Source organism: Zootoca vivipara, chromosome 12 (genome assembly GCF_965207765.1).
Source record: "Zootoca vivipara chromosome 12, rZooViv2.hap1.1, whole genome shotgun sequence".
Lineage (NCBI taxonomy): Eukaryota > Metazoa > Chordata > Lepidosauria > Squamata > Lacertidae > Zootoca > Zootoca vivipara.
In genome coordinates this window covers 36,050,197-36,072,412 of record NC_142595.1, presented here as the reverse complement: position 1 = coordinate 36,072,412, position 22,216 = coordinate 36,050,197, and the positions used below count along the sequence as shown (strand labels likewise).

The 22,216-nt window shown below is 45.5% G+C and overlaps 1 protein-coding gene across 1 annotated transcript; it reads left to right on the top strand.

Moving 5' to 3' along the window:
- The first annotated feature begins 1,393 nt into the window (after positions 1 to 1,393).
- On the top strand, positions 1,394 to 20,246 carry LOC118095234 (neuronal pentraxin-1-like). Its single transcript, XM_060282224.2, has 5 exons — positions 1,394 to 2,734; positions 12,751 to 12,931; positions 14,757 to 15,040; positions 16,565 to 16,744; positions 17,381 to 20,246. Exons 1-5 carry the CDS (start codon positions 1,973 to 1,975, stop codon positions 17,588 to 17,590), a joined length of 1,617 nt encoding a protein of 538 aa, XP_060138207.2. The 5' UTR covers positions 1,394 to 1,972; the 3' UTR covers positions 17,591 to 20,246.
- Positions 20,247 to 22,216: the final 1,970 nt, after the last annotated feature.

Below are 22,216 nucleotides of genomic sequence, written 5' to 3'. Positions count from 1 at the left end.
TCTTAGCCTTGTTAGCACAACCCAATGTGCTAAAATGTAAAATGCCTGCTACAGTGGATCCAACATTCCCAGTTATAAATGCTATTAGATTTGGGGGCTGTCTAAGGGGAAAACCCAATCGTGTAAAAGTGTTCTGGCAAGTTCAGTTTCCCATGTCAGATATGTGAAATCAAGACTTGTAAGAACCAACCTGTTGTGCTCTGAGGCTAGGGATGGAGGACATGCTATTCAGATTGCATTCAGAGCCAAATCTATCATAGGTGCATTTTTTCAAAAACAACATGAGAATCGAAACACAGTCATCCTCAAAATTGATGGGGAGGGGGAAATGTGTTTAGGAGAAAGTTGCACAAATTTTCATGAGGATTTAATCCCCACCCCCGCAAACTGCTGCAGAATAACTCAATTTAAGATTGTAAAAAATGAGAAACTGAGAAATCCCAAATGGACAGATGTTTCCATCCCTATCTGAGCTCTGGGCCTCCACTACCTCTGCCCTTGGGCTATGACTGAAGCTTCTCAATCTGATTTTTACTTTTTTTAAAAAAAGCAAATCTAACAGAAAAAAGAAGATACCACCACTACCACTGCTACTAATAACACCATTGCTAGCTGACATCAACAATAAGACGATTCCATAATTCAAACATATAAATTAAATATAGGCAGTCCAAATATCCAAAGAGATATCTAAATGAAATTGATGATTATAAGCCATGAGTTCGAATACAGGGGAAAAATACTGTTTGTGCTCTTGGAATATATCTCTAATATTTTCCCCCTAAGTGCAGTAGAAGTATTTTCGTTTCTTGGAGGGGTGGGGAACATATTGAGGCTGTTCTGAAATTTCCAGTGCTTAGGGAATTGGGATCAAACAGTTAAAATGATAATTGACCCTGGTGTTTTTAATGTGGTTGTTTCGTCTTAATATTTATGCACTGCACTGAATTGTTTTGTGCTTTTCCTCTCTGTTTTTGATCACTCCACTAGGCCCTTGTGTGGAAAGGTAGGATGTACTGATATATCTTTCACAGATATTCCCACCGTCTTGCTATCCACACCCGCACCCATGGCCTGCTTGACACCCTGGCTCCCCCTATGTCCTCTTATTCTACCTGCGAATAATGGGCCCCGCGTAAGTACTTTTCATTAGATGAGATACCAGTGAATTAGTTCAAAGCTCAGACTTCGCTTCTGTGCCTCTCACGGGTAACTTAATTCTTCTGAGTGGAGTTTTAGCTTTGCAAGTCTCTTATCTGCTGGGGGTGGGAAGGTAGAGGAGGAGGAGGAGGAGGAGGAGGGCAGTGGCGTGAGGAGGGGCTCTACAAAGGCTTCCAGGCAGGGGCCTTAGCAACAGGGGTGGGAGGAGGATGGGCAAGGGTGAAGGAAAAAGCTCTGCTGTGACACCTTAAGCCCATTAATTTCTCGGTCGCCAGGGGAGACGATGCTTCTCTCCGCATCACCAACGGATTTGGCAAATTGAAAAGGAAGGAGAGGCAGGAAAAGCACAAATCCCGCCTGCCTACAGTGTTGGGATACCTGCTGGCAACTCGGTTCCGCTGGGCAGTAAAGCGCAGGTGCCGGCAAAGGAGAAAAGGCTCTGACTGCTGAGGCAACGCTACCAGATTTCTGGGGAGGGCAAGACCTGATTCGTGTTTGGTGACTTGGCGGGCCCAACTTGACTCCCTCCATTGTACTATCCGGTTGGAATTAACGTCCACGACCTTCGGATCGCCTTCCTAACAGAGGCCTATGAGGTGGCCCCTTGGGATTTCCGTTGGCCTCCTAAAAGAGGGCCTAGATGGTCGAGGTTGCATCTAAATCTGTTGTGCGGCAACGTCCATAATATCTAGACCACCGGCTTCTATCTAGGATCACCTCCATTCTCCTTCCTTGGCTGCAAAACCCATTCCGGACTGCTCTCCCTACCCCCACCCCTTTCCCATCCGCCAGAGCCATCACAGCTGTGGAGATGGCCTTGCATTGGGTGTTCCTCTGCCTCATCTTCTCCCCACTGATGCCGGCCACTGAATACGGCTTGCCCAAATTCATCTGCAGCCCTATGCCGTTGGATATGGACAACGGCTGCCAGTCAGCCAGCCAGCAGCGACACGGAGCAGGGGCTGCTAACAGCGGAGGGAATGGGCACTGGGTAGGGACTCTTGAGGAAGCCAAGGAAACCATCCTCCACCTGCGGGAGACCGTGGTGCACCAGAAGGAGACGATCTTGGACCAGAGGGAGACGGTGCGGGAGTTGACGGCCAAGCTGAGCCGCTGCGAATCCCATTCCCGGAGGCATGTCGGGGAGCACCATGGTGGTCACCATGAAGAAAACCACAGCCATGGGCATGGGCATCACGAGGGAGTCCACAGAGGCCACCACGAGGGTGGGCATCGGACCCACCATGAGGATGCTCACAGGGGACATCATGAGAATGCACACCAAGGCCACCGCGAGGATGGGCATCAGGGCCACCATGAAGAAAGTCCTAGGGGACACCATGAGGCTGGGCACCGAGATCCCCATGAAGGAATCCATGCCCGGGAGAACGAGTACCACCATTTTGGGCAACGGGAGCACCATGAACTACAGGTGGGGCACAGCAACCACGATGCCTTTCGCAAGGGGGCTTCCGCTGCCAACACCATGGAGGACCCACCCAAGGAGACCTCTGGGGTGCACCAGATGGAGAGGATGCTGGAATCCCTCAAGGAGAGACTGGAGCATCTTCAGGTACAGAGTCTTGTGCATCAGCCACCTCTTCTCCAGAAAACTATCCCGTATCTTTCCCAGTTATGCTTTCTTCTCAGATTTGTCCATCTGTTCCTTGTCTACCCAAATATTCACCACCCAAGTTTGCCTTCCATCCCTCCCTCCTTTAACGTGACCACAGTAAACAACGGCAGGCAATGCTCTTTATCCCTGGTTAAAAAAGACAAAGCCCCACCTTATTTAACACACAAACCTCTATAAATCCAATGCCCCCCAAAACATTTCCCATCCTGCCAGATACACTTTCTCGCATCAAGCTTTCCTGCTGCTTCTTCACATCTGTGAAATGCATGAATAGATTCACACGGCTAAGTTGTCTTAGCCATAGGGATGATTTTTTTGGACATTGCATGTGAGAAGCAAAATTTATTATTTTGACAGTTTATTGAAACACATTATTTCGCTCAAAGAATCCTGGGCACTCTAGTTTACCCCTCACAGAGTTACAATTCCCAGCAACCCTTATCAAACAACAGTGCCCAGAATACTTTGAGAGGAAAAAAATGTCCTTTGAACGTGCTTTAAAGCTATAGTGAAGACACAGCCTATGAAGCTACCCCATCACTACCAACAATATCTGAATGGGGAAAACCACAAACTAAGGTCAGTCAGTACTCCCAGGGGACACCTAGCTTGCCTGTAGTACATGTGAAAAGTTTGTTTTGTCCTGCTCTGGAGGGTAGGACTCAAATCAACGGCTTCAGGTTACAAGAAAGAACTTTCTGACAGTAAGAGGTGTTCAACAGTGATGACTCCCTTGGAAGGTGGTGGACTTTCCTTCCTTGGAAGTTTTTAAGCAGAGGTTGAATGGCCATCTTTCATGGATGCTTTAATTGATACCTTGCACAGAAGGGGGTTGGATTAGATGAAGCTCAAGGTCCCTTCCAACTCTATGATTCTATGAAATATTTTGGATCTCATTTCTTAAGCGTGCCGTTGCAGACTGATCTCTAAGGTGCTACTGGAAGGATTTTTTATTTTATTTTTTGTTTTACCTACATGTCTATTCATCCATCTTCTGTAACAGAGGCCTTCATCAAGCAAGATGCTACACAAAGCAGTGGATGAAGGAGGATATTCTCTGTCTTAAGGCAGTATATTTCCTGCTTAAGCCACATCGATCAGGTCCTGATTCTTCCCACTCTGTAAAATCTCTAGAGCTGGATCATCTGTAGCTTGGTTCTCATCACAGTTTCTAGACACCTTTACCCTTTATGCCTGGCAGAAAAAAATATCTGAATTGACTCCATTGAAAAAAATTGCGCTGAAAGTCATTTTTGTAGTTAAGAAAATTCTCTAGGTGGATTTATATCTCAGTCATCACTTCTTGTTACAGTCATCAAGTGAAGACCATGCGTTTCTGGCTTTATCACACACAGTCGGCCACCATTCTTTCAGCTAAGAAGTGATCCACCCCACACCCCATGTTCCTATCCCTTGAGGGAGCCAACATCTGGCACTCCAGATGTTGTTGGACTGCAGATCCCATTATCCCTGACCATTGGGCTGGCTGGGGCTGATGGGAGCTGCTCTAAAACTATAGAATGGTGTAAACCCATTGTTCCTGTCCCAGTCCCTGTTGCAAGAGAGAAAAGACTGCCTTCTGCCACCTTTGCATTAAACTCTCTAAAAATAGGCAGAGATTGCAGCTGAGTCCCCTTTTAATCTTCTTTTCCCTAGTCTAAACATACACAGTTTCCTTTACCTTTCTTCATACTGACTAACACACTTTCTAAATGTTTGGGTGTCATGTTGCTTTCCTGCGCACAGGTCCACCTCCCACTTTCCCCTTCCACCCCCCCCCTTTCCACAAACCCTGTATGCCTTGTCTCTCCCATCAACATACGCATCAATCTCAGCTGCCGAGGTATCTCCTTCAGTAAGGAAGATAGTTCACACGGTTTCTTGGAATTCCCCCATGACCTTTTCCCTAACCGCAGGAATAAATGTAGGTGAAATCTTTGTTAGGACTCCATAATGGTTTGGTGTCAGTCGTCTCTCTGCCCTTTGCCTCCTGAACTTATCACAAATGACCACTCACTCACACGTACTCTTGTCTGTCTGTGTGTCTATTTCCCTCCCTCCCTATGGCTATATGTAACCAGAGACAGAAAATCATTTTGTTTTGCTTTTACAAAAGTGAGGTTGGTGTAACTGAACCAACAGCTTGCACATGATACAGCACAAACAATGATTCCTGGTTCAATGAGAGCCGCCTTCCAAACTGCCCCCCCCCCCATTTTCTGGTTCCAGTTGAAGTCAATTCATTTCTTTTTACAAGCTGAGTCTATCCATACAGGATAGCACTCAGCTATCTCGGTACCTGCAAATGAGCAGGTCCTTTTAGAGGCATATTTTGGTCTCAGAGGGAAAACCATCTTCGTGAACCTTTAATCCCCCACACCCCAACACACAAACCTTGATTTCCCAAAGTGCATAACACACCAGCCTCCGCCCTGAGGCCTACCACACCTCCCAAGAAAGGAATAACATGTCGACCAAACTCCAAAATCGACAGCTGGGTGAAACCTTTATTGGGGACTTAACCACAGGCCTTTCAAGTTTTCCAGACGTTGTAAAAAGAGAAGAGAGGAGGCATGGGAAATAGGAACTTTCTTTTTTCAGCATTTTGAAAATTGAGACCTTGGGTGGAATTCAATGTTGCGCTATGACAAGCATGGCAGCTTGCAAGGTAGAATGACCCCCCCGTCCCCCCATGAACTGTTCTGGGGGTTCCTTCAATCCCCCTAAAACAATATTATGGGGTGTATAGGAGGAGGAGAGGGGAGAGAGTCCCATTGCACAAGCAACATATTGCCTGATGGTTTTGGAGTGCTTTCCCCCCTTATGGATCACCATAAGTTTTTAATGAAGATCAAAGGTTTCCTTTCCCTCCCCTTCCCTCCTTCTTCTGACAAATGCCGAAACTACTGCCAGGGTGGCGGCATCACTCATCTAGGGCTTAGGAATTCTTTCTGACCGTCCTTTCCTCTCAAAGGCTATCCTTCACCTTACCTTCCTCGCAGGGTTGTTGAGATGAACAATAATAATACGTGATAAAGGTAAAGCCTGTGCCATGTTAAATTGGGCCTCTTTCTCACCTCGGTCCATGTTGCACGTCCCGTACCTTACAATTGCGTTTCCTCACGTGGAGCAGCTGTGAGATCTCCCAAAACGGCTGTCGGACGAGGGATAACAAATAGGCCAGGAAGCTAGGAGAGAGGAAACATGCAAATGGATTCGTGGAACGCAGAGGTGGATCGATGGATTAGAATGGCATGTCCAACAGGTAGATTGTGCTCTACCGGTAGATCACTGGACGTCTGCGGTAAATCACCGGTAGATCACTGGCTCCCCCCAAAGAAGCTGAACAACTGTGGCTCCCCTAAAAAAAGCTCAACATTTCACCTCCTCCCTGAAAAAACTCAACAACTTTGACCTGAACCCCAAAAAGGGGGTAGATCACTGCCAGTTTTTAACTCTCTGAGTAGATCACAGTCTCTTGGGAGTTGGCCACCCCTGGATTAGTTGCATAGGAAGGTTGGAAGGAAAGCAGGATAGATGAGATGAAGGAGGATGGGAGAAAAGATGAGGTGGAATGAAGGACTGACAGGTGTAACCCTCAGGCCCCCGCTGCAAAAAGGAACTCAGGAGGTCATTTGGTGCTGCAACATTTTTAGGGGCACATAAATAATAATGTTTATACGATCTGAGAGAGCATCCTCCTCTTCAGGGACAGGTCAGGTGTCATTTAAGATGGCAGAACGGGCCTTGAGGACACCACAGAATGGCACTTCCATTGAAGACTATGTGCTGCCTATTCTCGTCGTGTCCCCCTCCCCACTTGCTTACCTGACCACCTGACCTGCCTCTCATGCTGTGCTCCACACCTTTCCATGCCCCCTTTCTTCACCTTCATAGCTTTCCCCTCACACACCACCTGTTAATTACCCTTCAGAGGCCATTCCTGTACATGTCCTGCCCCTTTTTTCCTCCTGCGATCCGGATTCCCACAATATGGCTCTCATTCTGTCTGGGGTTATATGTGGACACATACACACCATACAATTTAAAGGACATCTCCCTCCACCCACCCAAAGAATCCCGGGAATTATCACAGAATCTACAATTCCCAGCGCCCTTAACAAAACTACAGTTCCCAGGATTCTTTGGGGGAAGTAGTTGGCTTCAGGTGTGTTTTAAATGTATGGTCTGTTTGCAGCCTAAGTGGGAAACAGGATTAATTAAGCCTTCAAGGGGCGGGGGGCGGGAATTGACTGGTTTGATTTTAGACAATGGCCCTTTCAGGTAGGAAGTAAAATCATATGGGGGTAATTTGGATGGCAGGGTTCCTTCATTTCCTGGACAGAGAGGTTTAATCTGAAAAGAATACTAATAATGGAAAGTGCTAAATCTGATGAGTTTTTGACATTTAAGATCTATGTGCTGGCTCAGGCATTTGATAGTGACCAATACTAAGCTTTTGCAGATATTGTTGTATTTCACTGCATTGATTTTAATGGGAAATATTATTTTTTTTGCTGTGGACTACCTTGAAAGAAAATTACACAAAGCAGTGTACAAAAATAGTAAAAGCACAGAACAATAACAATACAGTGAACTGCCCTGAGACCTCTGGATATAGGGAGGTATATAAATTCTAATAATAATAATAATTCCACCCCACATTCTCCCTGGGACATGGCAGGATAATATAGACTACGGATGGGGAACCTATGGCACTCCAGATGTTGTTCCTGGAGCATGTTGTTCCTGTGATTCCTGACCATTGGTCATGCTAACGGGCTGATTGGAATTAGAGTCCAACAATATCTATGGGCTGTGGGATTCCCACCCCTGAAATAGGCTACTCTAGGGCCACACAGCTTACACTGGGTGGGGTGGGGGTGAAGGTGGAGATAGTTTACCTGTTATTTATCTGGACTCAGTAGGGTACAGGTGGGAGAGTCATACAAGAACCAGGGAGACAGATTGAAGTCCTTACAAAGCCACAAAGCTCACTAGGTTACAGTGTTATATCGGAAAAGGGGCCCGCAAACGGAATGAAATCCAAACGCAGCAATAGAGAGAAAGAATGCAGTTTATTTGGCTGGCAGCAATTGAGGAACCATGCCTCGCCTGCAACGTCCAACCCATCATGGAAGGAAAGACCGTAGCTACCCCACCCTAATTGCCCAGTAGGGTCAACTGGGTTGGGTGTCTGGGCTTACTTACCCTGGGAGCTGAGTGGAAGTGGGCAGCAAGCTTAGTTCGGTGGCTCTGCTTCTTGAGCGTATTGTCTGCTCTGCAGGGAACTAAAGTAGGGAAAAAAGCAACACGTCTCCAGTCTCTCTCCCTCCCCCTGGCAAATTATGCAGGTTTCACGCAAGCTACAAAATGATTTTCTGTTAATCAGCTTTAAATTCTGCTTATTTTTCAACTTCCAGTTCAATGTGGTTTGCTCTAGATAGAAATAGGACACAGCTGTACTTTGAAGTGACACTACCAAGTGGCCAAGTGCTACAAATATTATGAACACGATAAGTATTATTATTATTATTATTATTATTATTATTATTATTATTATTATTATTTCTTCTGTGAGGAGTCCATTTCAAAACTGGATGACATTTTTATTTGGTTAGAACTTTTCTTTATTGTTTTCAAATAATAAAAATACGTCCGAAACCTTCTCCCAGAACTCAAGTAGGACAGGACTGACAGGTTTGGCAGCAAAGCAGCAAATACCTGAGAGGTCGCTCCGGGCGTTTTTTCATGGGCACTGCCAGCTTTGGCAACCCTGTACAACCTGAGGCTCAGTAGTAGCAGAGCACCTTTGCATGGAGATGGCCCCGTGCTCAATTCTTGGCTTCTGCAGGTAGAGCTGGGAATGAGGTACACACGATTACCTCTGAAGCACATCCCAAGCACATTATTTCCCCCAAAGAATCCTGGGCACTGAAGTTTATTCCTTAAAGAGTTGCTCATTCCCAGCAACTTTTAGCAAACTACAGTGCCCAGAATTATTGGTTGGGAGGGGGGGGGAGACGAGAGTAATGTGCTTCTAATGTGCTTTCAAAGTATAGTGTGTACACAGCCTAGGTAAAGGTAAAGGTAAAGGTAAAGGGACCCCTGACCATTAGGTCCAGTCGTGACCGACTCTGGGGTTGCGCGCTCATCTCGCATTATTGGCCGAGGGAGCCGCGTACAGCTTCCAGGTCATGTGGCCAGCATGACAAAGCCACTTCTGGCAAACCAGAGCAGCACATGGAAACGCCGTTTACCTTCCCGCTGTAGCGGTTCCTATTTATCTACTTGCATTTTGACGTGCTTTCGAACTGCTAGGTTGGCAGGAGCTGGGACCAAGCAACGGGAGCTCACCCCGTCACAGGGATTCGAACCGCCCACCTTCTGATCAGCAAGCCCTAGGCTCAGTGGTTTAACCACAGCGCCACCTGGGTCCTGTACACAGCCTAAGGCTTCTTTAACTAGATGACAGCTCTAATTGCTAGTGTTGTTGTGATTATTTAAAACACCTTTATCCTGACTTTCCAGGGTAACAAACCTGAAAGTGACTTGTAGCTCCCATTGAAACAGTGTAAAACACCCACCAGACATAAGGGCTAACAGGACATGATGGGACATTTGTTTAGGGAGGTAATTCTATAGGAGAGGTTTTTTCCACAGTGGAGGCCCTAACCTCCAAAGGGCAGGGCTATTGGGAAGAGGGCCTCAGGTGAACATTCAATTGATAAAGGTAAAGGGACCCCTGACCATTAGGTCCAGTCGTGACTGACTCTGGGGTTGCGCGCTCATCTCGCATTATTGGCCGAGGGAGCCGGCGGATAGCTTCCAGGTCATGTGGCCAGCATGACAAAGCCGCTTCTGGCAAACCAGAGCAGCACATGGAAACGCCGTTTACCTTCCCGCTGTAGCGGTTCCTATTTATCTACTTGCATTTTGACGTGCTTTCGAACTGCTAGGTTGGCAGGAGCTGGGACCAAGCAACGGGAGCTCACCCCGTCACAGGGATTCGAACCGCCCACCTTCTGATCAGCAAGCCCTAGGCTCAGTGGTTTAACCACAGCGCCACCTGGGTCCTGTACACAGCCTAAGGCTTCTTTAACTAGATGACAGCTCTAATTGCTAGTGTTGTTGTGATTATTTAAAACACCTTTATCCTGACTTTCCAGGGTAACAAACCTGAAAGTGACTTGTAGCTCCCATTGAAACAGTGTAAAACACCCACCAGACATAAGGGCTAACAGGACATGATGGGACATTTGTTTAGGGAGGTAATTCTATAGGAGAGGTTTTTTCCACAGTGGAGGCCCTAACCTCCAAAGGGCAGGGCTATTGGGAAGAGGGCCTCAGGTGAACATTCAATTGATAAAGGTAAAGGGACCCCTGACCATTAGGTCCAGTCGTGACTGACTCTGGGGTTGCGCGCTCATCTCGCATTATTGGCCGAGGGAGCCGGCGGATAGCTTCCAGGTCATGTGGCCAGCATGACAAAGCCGCTTCTGGCAAACCAGAGCAGCACATGGAAACGCCGTTTACCTTCCCGCTGTAGCGGTTCCTATTTATCTACTTGCATTTTGACGTGCTTTTGAATTGCTAGATTGGCAGGAGCTGGGACCAAGCAACGGGAGCTCACCCCGTCACAGGGATTCGAACCGCCGACCTTCTGATCAGCAAGCCCTAGGCTCAGTGGTTTAACCACAGCACCACCTGGGTCTTACATTCAATTGATAGGCAGCTACAAATGGTAGAAAGTGGTATTTTAGATATCCTGAGCCTAGGCTGCTGAGCCAGAACTGCACTTGCAAATCGGGATAGAAGCCAAAGTCCCCGAGGTATGAAAGCAGCTTCTATTGTGTTGCTATTTGTTTTATATTTATATATATAAAAATATTTACAACTCATATTTCCAAGATCCATAATCTGGGAAACAGCTATCATAAAACCATGATTAAAAAAACAATAATGACACCCTACCAAAAAAAAAAACACCCAACCCAAGCCCAAATTGCTTGATAACTAATACAAAACATGTAAGAATTTCCTACTGAAAAGCATGTCAGAACAACATTGTTTTCAGCTGATACTTCAGGCATAGAGAGATCTCTGTCCTGAGGCAGGTAATTTCATAGCCTAAGCCAGTGGTTCTCAAACTTCTTTCTCTGGGACACACTTTCAGAAAAAGAAAAAAAAATGCTCATTGCCACTTTTTTATTTATTTATAAGAAACACACTGGAAAACAAAAAGAAACAACTCCTAGCAGTGCTTGATTTATAACATAGAGAACAAAATACTTTCTAATATGATCAAGGAGCATCCAGAAAGTATAAAACAATGCAAATGTTCTGCAAATAAAAAAGTATATATTGATACTTTACTATACTACACTGAAATGTTTAAACATTTCTTAGATTGTCCTTGAATCTTCCTGCCACACACTTCGAGAACCACTGGCCTGAGCCCATTTTCTTCAACTTGGGGGCTCTAGGTGTCCTTGGACTACAACTGACCATTTGCTAAGCTGGCTGGGGATGATGAGAGTTGTGGTCCCAGCTGATCTGGTAACCCAAGGTTGAGAAACATTGATCAAGGGGCCACCACTGAGAAGGCCCTTTCCATCTATTGGCCAGTTTTTTTTTGTGGAGTGAAGGGAGGAATGCGAAACAGGATCCCTGTGTCTTCTCTTAAAATGTTCCGTTTTTCCTGTGGAGCTGGAGTGCCCAGAAGCTAAGAAATCCAAGACATTTTGTCTCTCGAAAGAGGAGGGGCCTTCGAAATAATAGCACCTTTGTACGTGGTTTTATGATCCTGCTTCGTACGTGATGGCTTTTACAGAAGAAGCCTTGAAAGGAGGGACAGGACAGTGCTGCTCCCATCACTGTGGGTGGGAATAGAGATTACTAGAGCATCTGAGGTGTTAACCTGAGTGCAGTGACTAAAAATAATTCTGCTGCCCTTTCCCCTCGCTTTCCCCCTTCTTAATACGTAAGCAAGAATTAGATATCCAGGAACACACCAAACTGGAGGTGGGGGGTACAGTATCAAAGTTGGTGGGTCTCCCAGATCAGGCCTGTGGGCAGGGAAGGGACTCTGGAAATGAGTAGTGGCTCAAGAAACAGAACCCGAATGGCCCCTTCCCGGCCCTGCTAGAGAAAACACTTGAGAAAGTCTTGCTGAATCAGTCAGACACCACTTCTTGTGGTGTCTTGGTGTTGCCTGAAGCAGGTTGTCACACTTGCGGTCTGGCAGGGCTGGCTGCGGGAAGCCAGTCCCAGAGATCTGTTGACCCGTACCTGGGAATAAGTTCCATTGAACTCAATAAGGCTTACTTCTGAGTAGACACATGCAGGATTGTACAGTCCACAAACTGTTTGTTTCATGTAGGCTGCGTCCTAGACAAGGCCTGACGTATTATTATTATTATTATTATTATTATTATTATTATTATTATTATGCCACTAGAGTGTACACAACATACATTTAAAGCACAAATGTACACAAGAATGCTGGGAACTGTATTTTACCCCCTACAGAGCTGTAAGTCCCAGAACCCTTAACAAACAAACTAAAGTTCCCAGAATATTTTTGGGGGAAAGAATGTTATTTAAGTGTGCTTAAAAATGTAAAGCTTAAATGTATGGTGTGTTTAAAGAACAATGAACAAGCAACACAGGTTCTTTCTCTGTGGCACTTAGCAATCTAAAATTCAACACAAAGAAAAGATGGAGGCGAAAGTCACAGGTGTTTAGTTTGGTTATACGTTCAGCAGGGGATGAGAACTAATAGATTGTGAAGCAGGTTTCACAAAAATGTAGCTTTCAGGAGAAGAAAGATGAGAGAGGCAGCAGAAGTGTCCTGGTAGGAGGTTCTGGGGTTTTGAGGCAGCAAGAGAGAAGAGAAGTGGCAGAGTTATAGAATTAATGGTTGACATGTGTGCCCGTCTTGCCTTCACCAGCACAATCGGAACAGCTCTGTCTTCTCCACGTCCCTGCGCGATGCTCTCCAGAAAAAGATAAGCATCTTGGAGCATCAGATCCACGAGAAATCAAACACCTCTGAGCATCACACGGCGGGTGTGCCCACAGCAGCAGGGCTCAGGCACAAGCACATCTCTCATGGGCACAGTGTTGAGAAAGGTGAGTGGCAGTCACACACCAGGTGTTGCCAGGGTCAGGGTGAGGAGAGGGAGTTTGGTCTTGAGGCAATGGGGTGGAGATGAAGGGAGGGAGGGAGGGAGGGAGGGAGGAAGGAAGGAAGTCATCTCTGAAGGGTTGTCATAGAATAAATTCGTTTTCTGTTGCTCCAGAGAAAGGGTAGTCAATATGGTGCCCTCCAAATGTTGTTGGAGCACAACTCCCATCATTCCCCCTGTCCACTGTCCATGCTGACTGGGAATTGGAATCTAAAAACACGTGGAGGTCACCACTGCGCTGGCAAACCCTGCTGCAGAGCCATGCTGGCTATGAATCAAGTTTGTGTGAGCGGGCAACCTTTGGCCTTCCAGCTGTTGCTGAACTTCAACTCCCCACCATGTTTGCTAGGGGTGATGGGAGGTGTTGTTCAGCGACATCTGGAGGGCCAAAGGTTCCTGCTCTAAAATTAATTTCTTAGGCAAATAAATTTGTCAGCATGTGGACAGTGGAATAGGCGGGTGTCATTATTTAGTGGGATGAATCATGATCCAGTCAGAAAAGAGATGGGCGGAAGGATGTGTGGAAGGACTGACAACACAATGGATTTGTAGATCGATAGATCCACAGGAAGGCAGAATGAAAGATGTGGGGATGGGTGGCTCAGTGACAGAACATTGAAAACATGGCTTAGTAGATAAAAGCAGTCATGTGTGGCTCATTGGCTGGTTTATTGGTTGTGGGATAGAAGGAAACCTTAAATATTTTTTTTAAAATAACACAAAAAACACAAAACATAATAATTTGCAAATACAACAAAAACAACATTTAAAAAAAAATGCCAGCTGACATTGTCAATAATATATTCCATCAATCCTAAATTAAATGTGTGGATGAATATAAGTAGTCCATATGTTACAGATAGATACCTAAAACGAGACTGACAATTATAAGCCATTCTTTCAAACATAGAAATGACAGATCTTACTGTCTGGAGGCTTGTCCTTTGAACCTTATAGTTTGTGTGCTTCCCACAAGCATTTGGTTGGCCAGTGTGAGAACGGGAAGCTGGACTGGATGGGCTGTTGGCCTGGCTCAGCAGGCACTTCTTATGTTCTTATGGAGTCTATAAGAACCTTAATATATGCTGGAGGCTTGTCCTTTGAACCTTAAAGTATAAGGCTGTGCCCATAGCATACTGTACTGTACATTTAAGGCACATCCCCGCAAAGAATCCTGGGATCTGTAGTTTTAGCCTCGCAGAGCTACAATTCTCAGCACTTTTAAGAAATGACAGCTTCTCGGGAGAGGGTGGGCGTGCTTCAAATGTTTGGTGCGTATGCCCATTTTAAGGACTCTCAGATTCCACTTGTTGACTATCAGCTGTATAGGAGGAAGGAAACTTTAGCAGCCGTGTGAACAGATATGACTGGATAGACCATGATGAATGGAGATGGACAACTAAGCAGGCAGACAGCAGAGTGTGATGGATGAATGCTGCTGTTGTCCATTAATATTATTTCAGTTGCGCCATCAGTGTGCATGAGGCTTTACAAAGAAGAGGTACCTGCCCCTAGGAGTGTACAGTGTAAAAACCCAGTACAAGGAAGTCCACAGAGAAAGTGGAGGGAGGAGTCAAATAGGAAATTGTGCATGATATTTCAACGACTGGTGATCAGGCTTAGTTACAGTTGGTGGGGGGAAGACGAAAATGGATAAAAAGAGGGCAGCATTTGGGGCGGGGCGGGGCGGATGCTTGGTAGATAAACAGGGCAGTTAGCAGCAGATGGATGGACAAACCCAATTCCCCTCCATTTCTCTGTGTTGGCAGCTCAGTCCCACATCTCTGATCCCCTCTGTCCTCCAGGAAACAAGGTGGAGAAGCATTCTGAGGACTTCCGGGTGGGCTTCCCCCTCCGCACTAACTACATGTACGTCAAGGTGAAGCGTACGCTCCATCACGAGATCTTTGCCTTCTCCATCTGCCTCTGGCTCAAATCCAGTTCAGCACCGGGAATGGGCACCCCTTTCTCATACTCTGTGCCAGGCCAGGCCAACGAAGTGGTGCTCATCGAGTGGGGAAATAACCCCATGGAACTGCTGATCAATGACAAGGTATGGGAGCAAGGCCAATCTGGTAGCTTCTTGAGCTGGGTGGCAGTGGTCACATATGTTGTGAGACTCACTGTGAGACTCTTGTGGGTGAGCTAAGAGTTTGGACCCAGGCTGACAACCTGGAGGCAGAGAGGGGAGGGTGTGTCAGAAGGAAAATGAACTGATATTGATTTACATATATTAGTAGCTTTGTACTAATGTAACATTTGTATAGGTAACGGTGTATTTTTGTAGTATTTTGTTTAAGCTGCCTTTTGTTGCTTCAGTTTTCTGTACACCACTTAGAGATATTTTATAAATATATGAAGCGGTCTAGAAATCAAATAATCAAATATGTTTGAAGAATGACCACCATGTTCATGCTTTTCTCTGTCTTGGCTACCTTTTGGGTTACAATAAATAAAAAACAAAAACAGGTTTTTTATGATCACTTGGGCTGGAACAATTCAGTGATGTCCTACCAAATCTGAAGATGGCCCAACAATAAATTCAAGAGACAGAAGTCTGCCTTGTTTGCCATTTCAAGCCCTCTGGACCGGGGTTCTGGGATATATAGCACAAAATGAATTGTTCACAAGGTAGTCAAGAGGGGACACAGGCAGGGGATTAAGAAATCTTGACCAAAGGTTTGCTGTAAACGAGAGAGATGTAGCTATAGATACCTTGACTTTTGCATTGGAATATTCTGTGAGCAACATCCTCCCATACCCAATTCTGGTTTTGGAATAAATTGTGTCAATTGAACAAACCTTGATCAACAAACACCCATTCATTCACAATTCCAGTATAGCTACAACTCTAAAGTCCACAGCTGCATCGTGTCTTTATTGGTACCAGCCAAAAAGTCCCAGACATGTGGCAATGTTTTGAGTTTCTCCATAGCTCTTCATCGGATGGGATATCACACAAAGAGACAGACAAGGAAAAGTTCGAAACAAAAAGTACACAACTAGATGTTGTAGCCACGAGGTTGCCATTTTCAAGTTGCAGATTGCAAGCTACACAGCTAGCTTAGTTTTTGTACTCAAAAATAAAAATCTTCACCCTACCATCTTACATTGCCTGTTGAAGTGTTCTGGAGAACTCAGAAGTTGCCACATTGCTGTGACTTTTTGGTTGTCCCTATTAAGAGTATTACCCCATTTGGACTTGGTTTCTTTTTGACAACCTTTGCCCTTTACGTGTATTGAACTTCAGCTTGTCCTTTGGCCACAGCCTTCAGCAAAGACCTCAGAAGGGATATTGAGGCATGCCTCAGGATTCCGTTGAAGCTGGATCGGCAATATATATTGTGCTCCATCCTGCCTATCCTCTCCCAGTGTATTGATCTCCCTCCCAAAAACATTGGAGGTGAGGCACAGAGAGATATTCCCAAGGCTTCATAGCTGACTGGATATCAGCTATAACCTGCTCCTTCTCGGTCCAAGGCTGTGCAGGTTCAACATAGCTGGTGTCATTCAGATCATGATATTCAGATATCATTCAGCATGTTTGCTCACCCCACCTTAACCTTTTTCTCTGCAGGCTGCCACATTACCACTGGCCATTAATGATGCTAAGTGGCACCACATCTGTGTGACATGGTCAACCCGGGATGGCATTTGGGAGTCTTACCAGGATGGAGTCCGGAGAGGGAGCGGAGAGAACCTGGCTCCCTGGCATCCAGTGAAACCTGGGGGTGTTTTCATACTGGGCCAGGAGCAGGTAAATACCCCTCAGTTATTACTTATAGAGAGCCATTTCTGGCTCCTCTAAATCTGGGTTGGGCAACATGTAGCCCTTTAAGTGTTGCTGAATTGTGCGGTGCCCCAAAACATGCATTTTTGGGTTCTGAGCAAGCGTGGCTCAGAAAAAAAGTGTCTATTCTGGGTTGTGTGATCTCACACGGGTCATGTGATCTCGCGCAGGTCATGTGACTCACGCAGGAGCACAAGCAGAAAGACGTGCGTCCTGGTTTGGGGTCTCGAGATGTTGGAGGGTGTGTTGTCATCCTTGACTGATGGCCATGCTGACTGGGGCTAAGGAGAGCCAGAGTCAAATTCATGGAGGAGAAGGCCACGATCCCCAACGGCTATGTTCTACTTCTACTCTCAGAGGCAGTAAATGCTTCTGAATATCATTTGCTGGAAACCACTGAAGGGGACACTGCTTCTGCACTCACGTCTTGTTTGTGTGCTTTCCACAAGCATTTGGTTGGCCAGTGTGAGAACTGGATGGGCTGTTGGCCTGGCTCAGCAGGCACTTCTTATGTTCTTATGGAGTCCAGCATCCCATGGAAGGCCACAGATTCTCTTGCCCTGCTGTGTGTTCACTCTCCTTCCCCCACTCCTCTTCCTACAGGACACTCTGGGTGGCCGCTTTGACGCCACTCAAGCCTTCATTGGGGAAATCTCGGATTTCAACATGTGGGGGCACATCCTGACACCAGGCGAGGTCTACAAGATAGCTACCTGCACCAGCTACGCTGGTGGCGACCTCATCAACTGGGCCGAAGCCTCCATGGAGCTTCACGGAGGAGTAGTCAAGCTGCCATTTAATGCCTGCCACTGAGAGGCTACGAAGGAAGAGGGACTTCTGGGTTCTCTGAGAGGAGAGTGAAATCTAGAGGGTGGGGCTGGGCACAAGCACCCCACGATTTTCTGGAGAGACAAAGATACCTAGTGGTTTGGTTTTTTTATATAAAAAAAGAGGGTAGGATTTGGAAAATAATGGGGATCTTTCTGTTTGGGACAAGGGTACTCCTGGATCTCCTAGGAGAGGGTGGGGTGTATGTAGCCAAGTTTTGTGCAGGGAGATCTTTGGATCTCATGCCTGGATTTTCAACAAGGGTGCCTGATCAAAATTTTACCTTTAAAAAGTAAGCAAACATTTGGAGCATTGATGTCTGTTCTGTCGAGGTGAGGGACTTCTGTCCCAACTGTAAAATGCTGATGTCACGTTTTGGAATGGAGCACTTCCTTAATATGTGAGGTAAATGGAAACTGCATTTTCATGGTGGAACACAAAGGTAAAATAGAGGAGACTGCTTATATAGGTCTTTTGTAAGGCCTTAATAGCACAGCATTGGTTCATTGGGAAGGTGATTGGAAATAGAGTAGTCAGCTTATCCAATCTCTGGCAAACTGAGTTTCCCAACCATCTCTGAATCTGTTTTTAAATAGTAGCTTTCTTCTGTTGCCTTTGTGAAATATGCTTGGCAGGAATTGGAGGGAAAGTTAGGTATTTTCTTTTGTCTTGGAGATCTCTAACCCTCCTCAGTTCAGAAGACAAGATCCTGTGTTGTTGTTTTTTTACTAAACTAAATAGCCATTTGCGAACTCAAACCTCAGCTTATCTGCTTCCTCTAAACAGGAAGACCTCTGTCCTTCACCCCGAACATACAGACCAATTAAATACACCCTACACATCCTAGTAGGAGAGTTAAAGTTCTGTGTTTCAATCTTAGCCCTTCCAGGAGTAATCCCAAAACTTGGTGGAGCCTGCTCCTGGAACCATTGTTGATTTTAACATCTCCTTTCCGCTCCTTGGGAATAACTTCCAGGATCTAGGCCAGGCACCCCCAAACTTCGGCCCTCCAGATGTTTTGGACTACAATTCCCATCATCTCTGACCACTGATCCTGATAGCTAGGGATCATGGGAGTTGTAGGCCAAAACATCTGGAGGGCCGCAGTGTGGGGATGCCTGATCTAGGCCTTCCTATAAGATTTGGGGAGGATCTGTAAGGATATTTTGCTCTCTTTGTCAATATGTATAAAACGTGTGCCTCTACACTGATGCTTCTCTCCTTAGGTAGATTCACTTGACCATTTTTCTAAAGGTTTTTAACCCAGTTCCACTAGTTTGTGTATCTTAGGCTAATTTGTAAATATTTCAAGGTATGTTCATCGATATCAAGAAAATCAACTGTTTGGGGGAAACTATTCCAAATGTTGTAATGTGGACATGGGCTGAATGAAACACAAAAGCCTTGGGCCAAAGTCTAGAAGCAAGCTGATATGTAGGTTGATGGGATTCGGTCAGATTCTGGAAACACCATAAATCCATAATGCACAACACCATATAAACATATTTTGTTGTTGGTGGCAGCCAAGATTTTGATGTGCTGCGACAAAGGGAATGCCTGGTTGCTACATTTGCTCGTATATACAAACCCCAGTTCAGTGCTTCACATTCTCAACCCTCGTTACAGTTGACATTCACAACATGCACATTAGAACACAGGATGATGGAAGAACACAGACCAGGTAGAAAATAAGTGCTTGGTCACATGGGGAATGCCACGAACTAGTCTCATACACACGTTCGACACAGATTAACTGCAAAAACACAGTATGCGCTGGAGAAAAACAATGGCAAAATGGTTGTACGGATCTGTATCGATTGTCATTTTAGTAAATGTAGGGCAATATATTGGACCCCTCCCTTATAAATAGAAAGAGGAATACGTTGTGGATAAGAGTATAAAAGTGAGGTCCAGTGCAAGAGAGCAGGTGTGCCTAGAAGCAAGGATGTCCAAACTCACCCCAATATTGGTGAACTACAACTCCCATCACCCCTGGCCATTGACCATGCTTCCTGGAGCTGATGGGAGTTGTAGTTCAGTAGAATCAGGAGTGGCAAAGATTCCCCACACCTGGTTGGGACTGCATGGGAGAAAGGGCTGAAACAGATATGATGTTGGAATTAAATCATTTTGAAGCAGCTAGCAGCTATTGAGCAGGGCCGAGGTGATATGGTTATCAGGGCAGTAGCAACACTCTCGAATGCTTCCCCATGCCATGTTAAGCCTGCTGTAAGATCTATACTGGGAAAAAGGCAGGTGTGATACAAGTCCCTTTCTTTTATCCATTGCAGATCTAATAGCAGATCAGAGATCTCTCACATCACATCTGTTTTGGCTTTCAAGGGAGGGGCCTAGAAGCCAGAAATCCTAGGTTTGTTGGAATCAGTGAAGGATGCAGACCAGAGTTTTAATGTTTGCTCCAAATAAACACCAAATGTCTTCTCTTGTGTATGTGTGTACATATATATAAACTTCTTAGCATAGGTTTTTCTATCACTCTCTCTCTCTTTGTAAATACTGTTTTTTTCCTGGGCTTTGATAGCGTTCATTTGTGGAATGGGTGTAGCTACATGGGGGTATGATGTTAATTGTCTTGAATTTTCATACTTCAAACTGGATGCAATAAACCTGCCAAAGAAACTGCAACCCTTTCCCACATGCTTTTTGGTCTTTTCTTTTAAGACTCCAAATGTTTCTTTCATAACACACATTGCATCTAGATAGCACTTGTCCAAGCCCCCAGCATGTTTTGGAGATACTGTATTAGCTCATGATCAAACTAGACATTCGCTTTCCTCCACATTTCTTTTAAATGCAGTGGTACTTTGGTTCTCAAACTTAATCTGCTTTGGAAGTCCGTTCCAAAACCAAAGTGTACCAAAACCAAGGCGCGCTTTCCCATAGGAAGCAATGCAAAATGGATTGTTTTTAAAAACAACCCCTAAAACAGCAATTTAACATGAATTTTATTATCTAACGAGGCCATTGATCCATGAAATGAAAGCAATAAACAATGTACTGCAGTCACACAATCAATCGATCAATCAGTAGCTGAACTGGGTTCCACGCAGTCACAATAACAAAACGAAAAAGCCGCAAAAACAAAAACGCAAAATAAATAGCAAAATCAGACAGACCTCAGTGTAACACTCAAAGCAGAAGCGTAACTCAAAATGGAGCACGTTCGGCTTCTGAAAAAAAGTTCACAAACTGGAACACTTACTTCCGGGTTTGCAGTGTTGGGGTTCCAAGTTGTTTGAGTACTAAGGCGTTTGAGAACCAAGGTACCACTGTACAAGCAGTTTCAGCAGGGCTGCTTGGCTGAGTGGAAGACTGGCAGGGTGGGGGAGATGCTACGTTCTTTCTCCAGGAATTATTTTCCAACCTCAAAATACCCCCCCCCCAAAAAAATATGGTGCTCTTAAAATAGTTCTTAAGAGTGAAGGGAAACCTCTGTTTTTTCTCTTGTTGGTGGAAAATCAGGTGGAGTAGGTGGGCAGGGATTGACCAGAAAACCAGCTGGAAAAGGGTTAAGCAAACCCCATCCTGCTGTTCTCAGTTGCAGCCTTTGAGGCTTCTTTTTTACTTTTCAACTTGCTTTTGCTGCCTCCGAGGCTGATTTTCATGTTTTTTTAAAATGGCAAAATTATTGGGGGGGGGGGAAATGTGTTATCCCTATATTGTGGGTACGGAGGCTGCAAAGTAAGAACTGGACACGGACACACAAGATTATGACCAAGAGGAGATTTGAACTCCTACCCAGATTTACAGCTCATGCTTTTAACAACTGAATGCCACTTATGGTATTCTCCCTCCTTTCAGGGAGAGAAGAGCGTATGCAGCCCTAATTGCATTTCAGCTATATCAAATAACAAATACCACCCCTAATATACCATCAGGTAAGATGTATTGAACAGAGAGATGAAATACTCAGCCAAAGTTTGGCAACGCAATGCAAGAGACCTTAGCAGTTGTTGACCCCGTCAGCTGAGCAGATGGGAGATGTTCCAGGAACATGTGTGAATTGCTATGGAGGGAAGAATAAGGGTATTGTGAACAATTGCTAACACTGTTCAGAGAACATCCAGTGGATATCTTTGCATCAAAATTCTCAACCTGAGAATTTCATTTGGAGCAAAGTGATTTCAGCATTGCTTTGGCTCGTGTCCAGGCAGGTCATTCACTTGTTCTTGATCTCATTAGCAGTGGCTCAGGCGAGATCTGGCCCCTCAGCTGTGGGATGGACATGCAAGGTCAGCAGAGCAGCAAAGTATTAATAGCCTCAGGAAGGATGCATTAGTGACCCCGAGGCCAATAGAGAGATCTAGTCTGGCTCCAGGAAGCAGCAGGGCAGGGGGTGGGCAGAAAGGCAGTACCTTGCTTCCGCTTCTCCACAGCAGGCTGGTCTCAGGAGCTGTAGTTGATGCCCACCCCTCATCTTATCCAATGCCTGGACCCAAAAGGCTCAGCTCAAATACGAAGTGAGCAGTACACATGGTTCTTCTCTGGCTCAGGTTTCCATCTGAGCTGGAGAACATTCAAGCTGATCCCGAGAGGAATCCCTGTCCCCCCCCCCCAATCCCCATGGGCCACACCCTTGAACCACAGTGC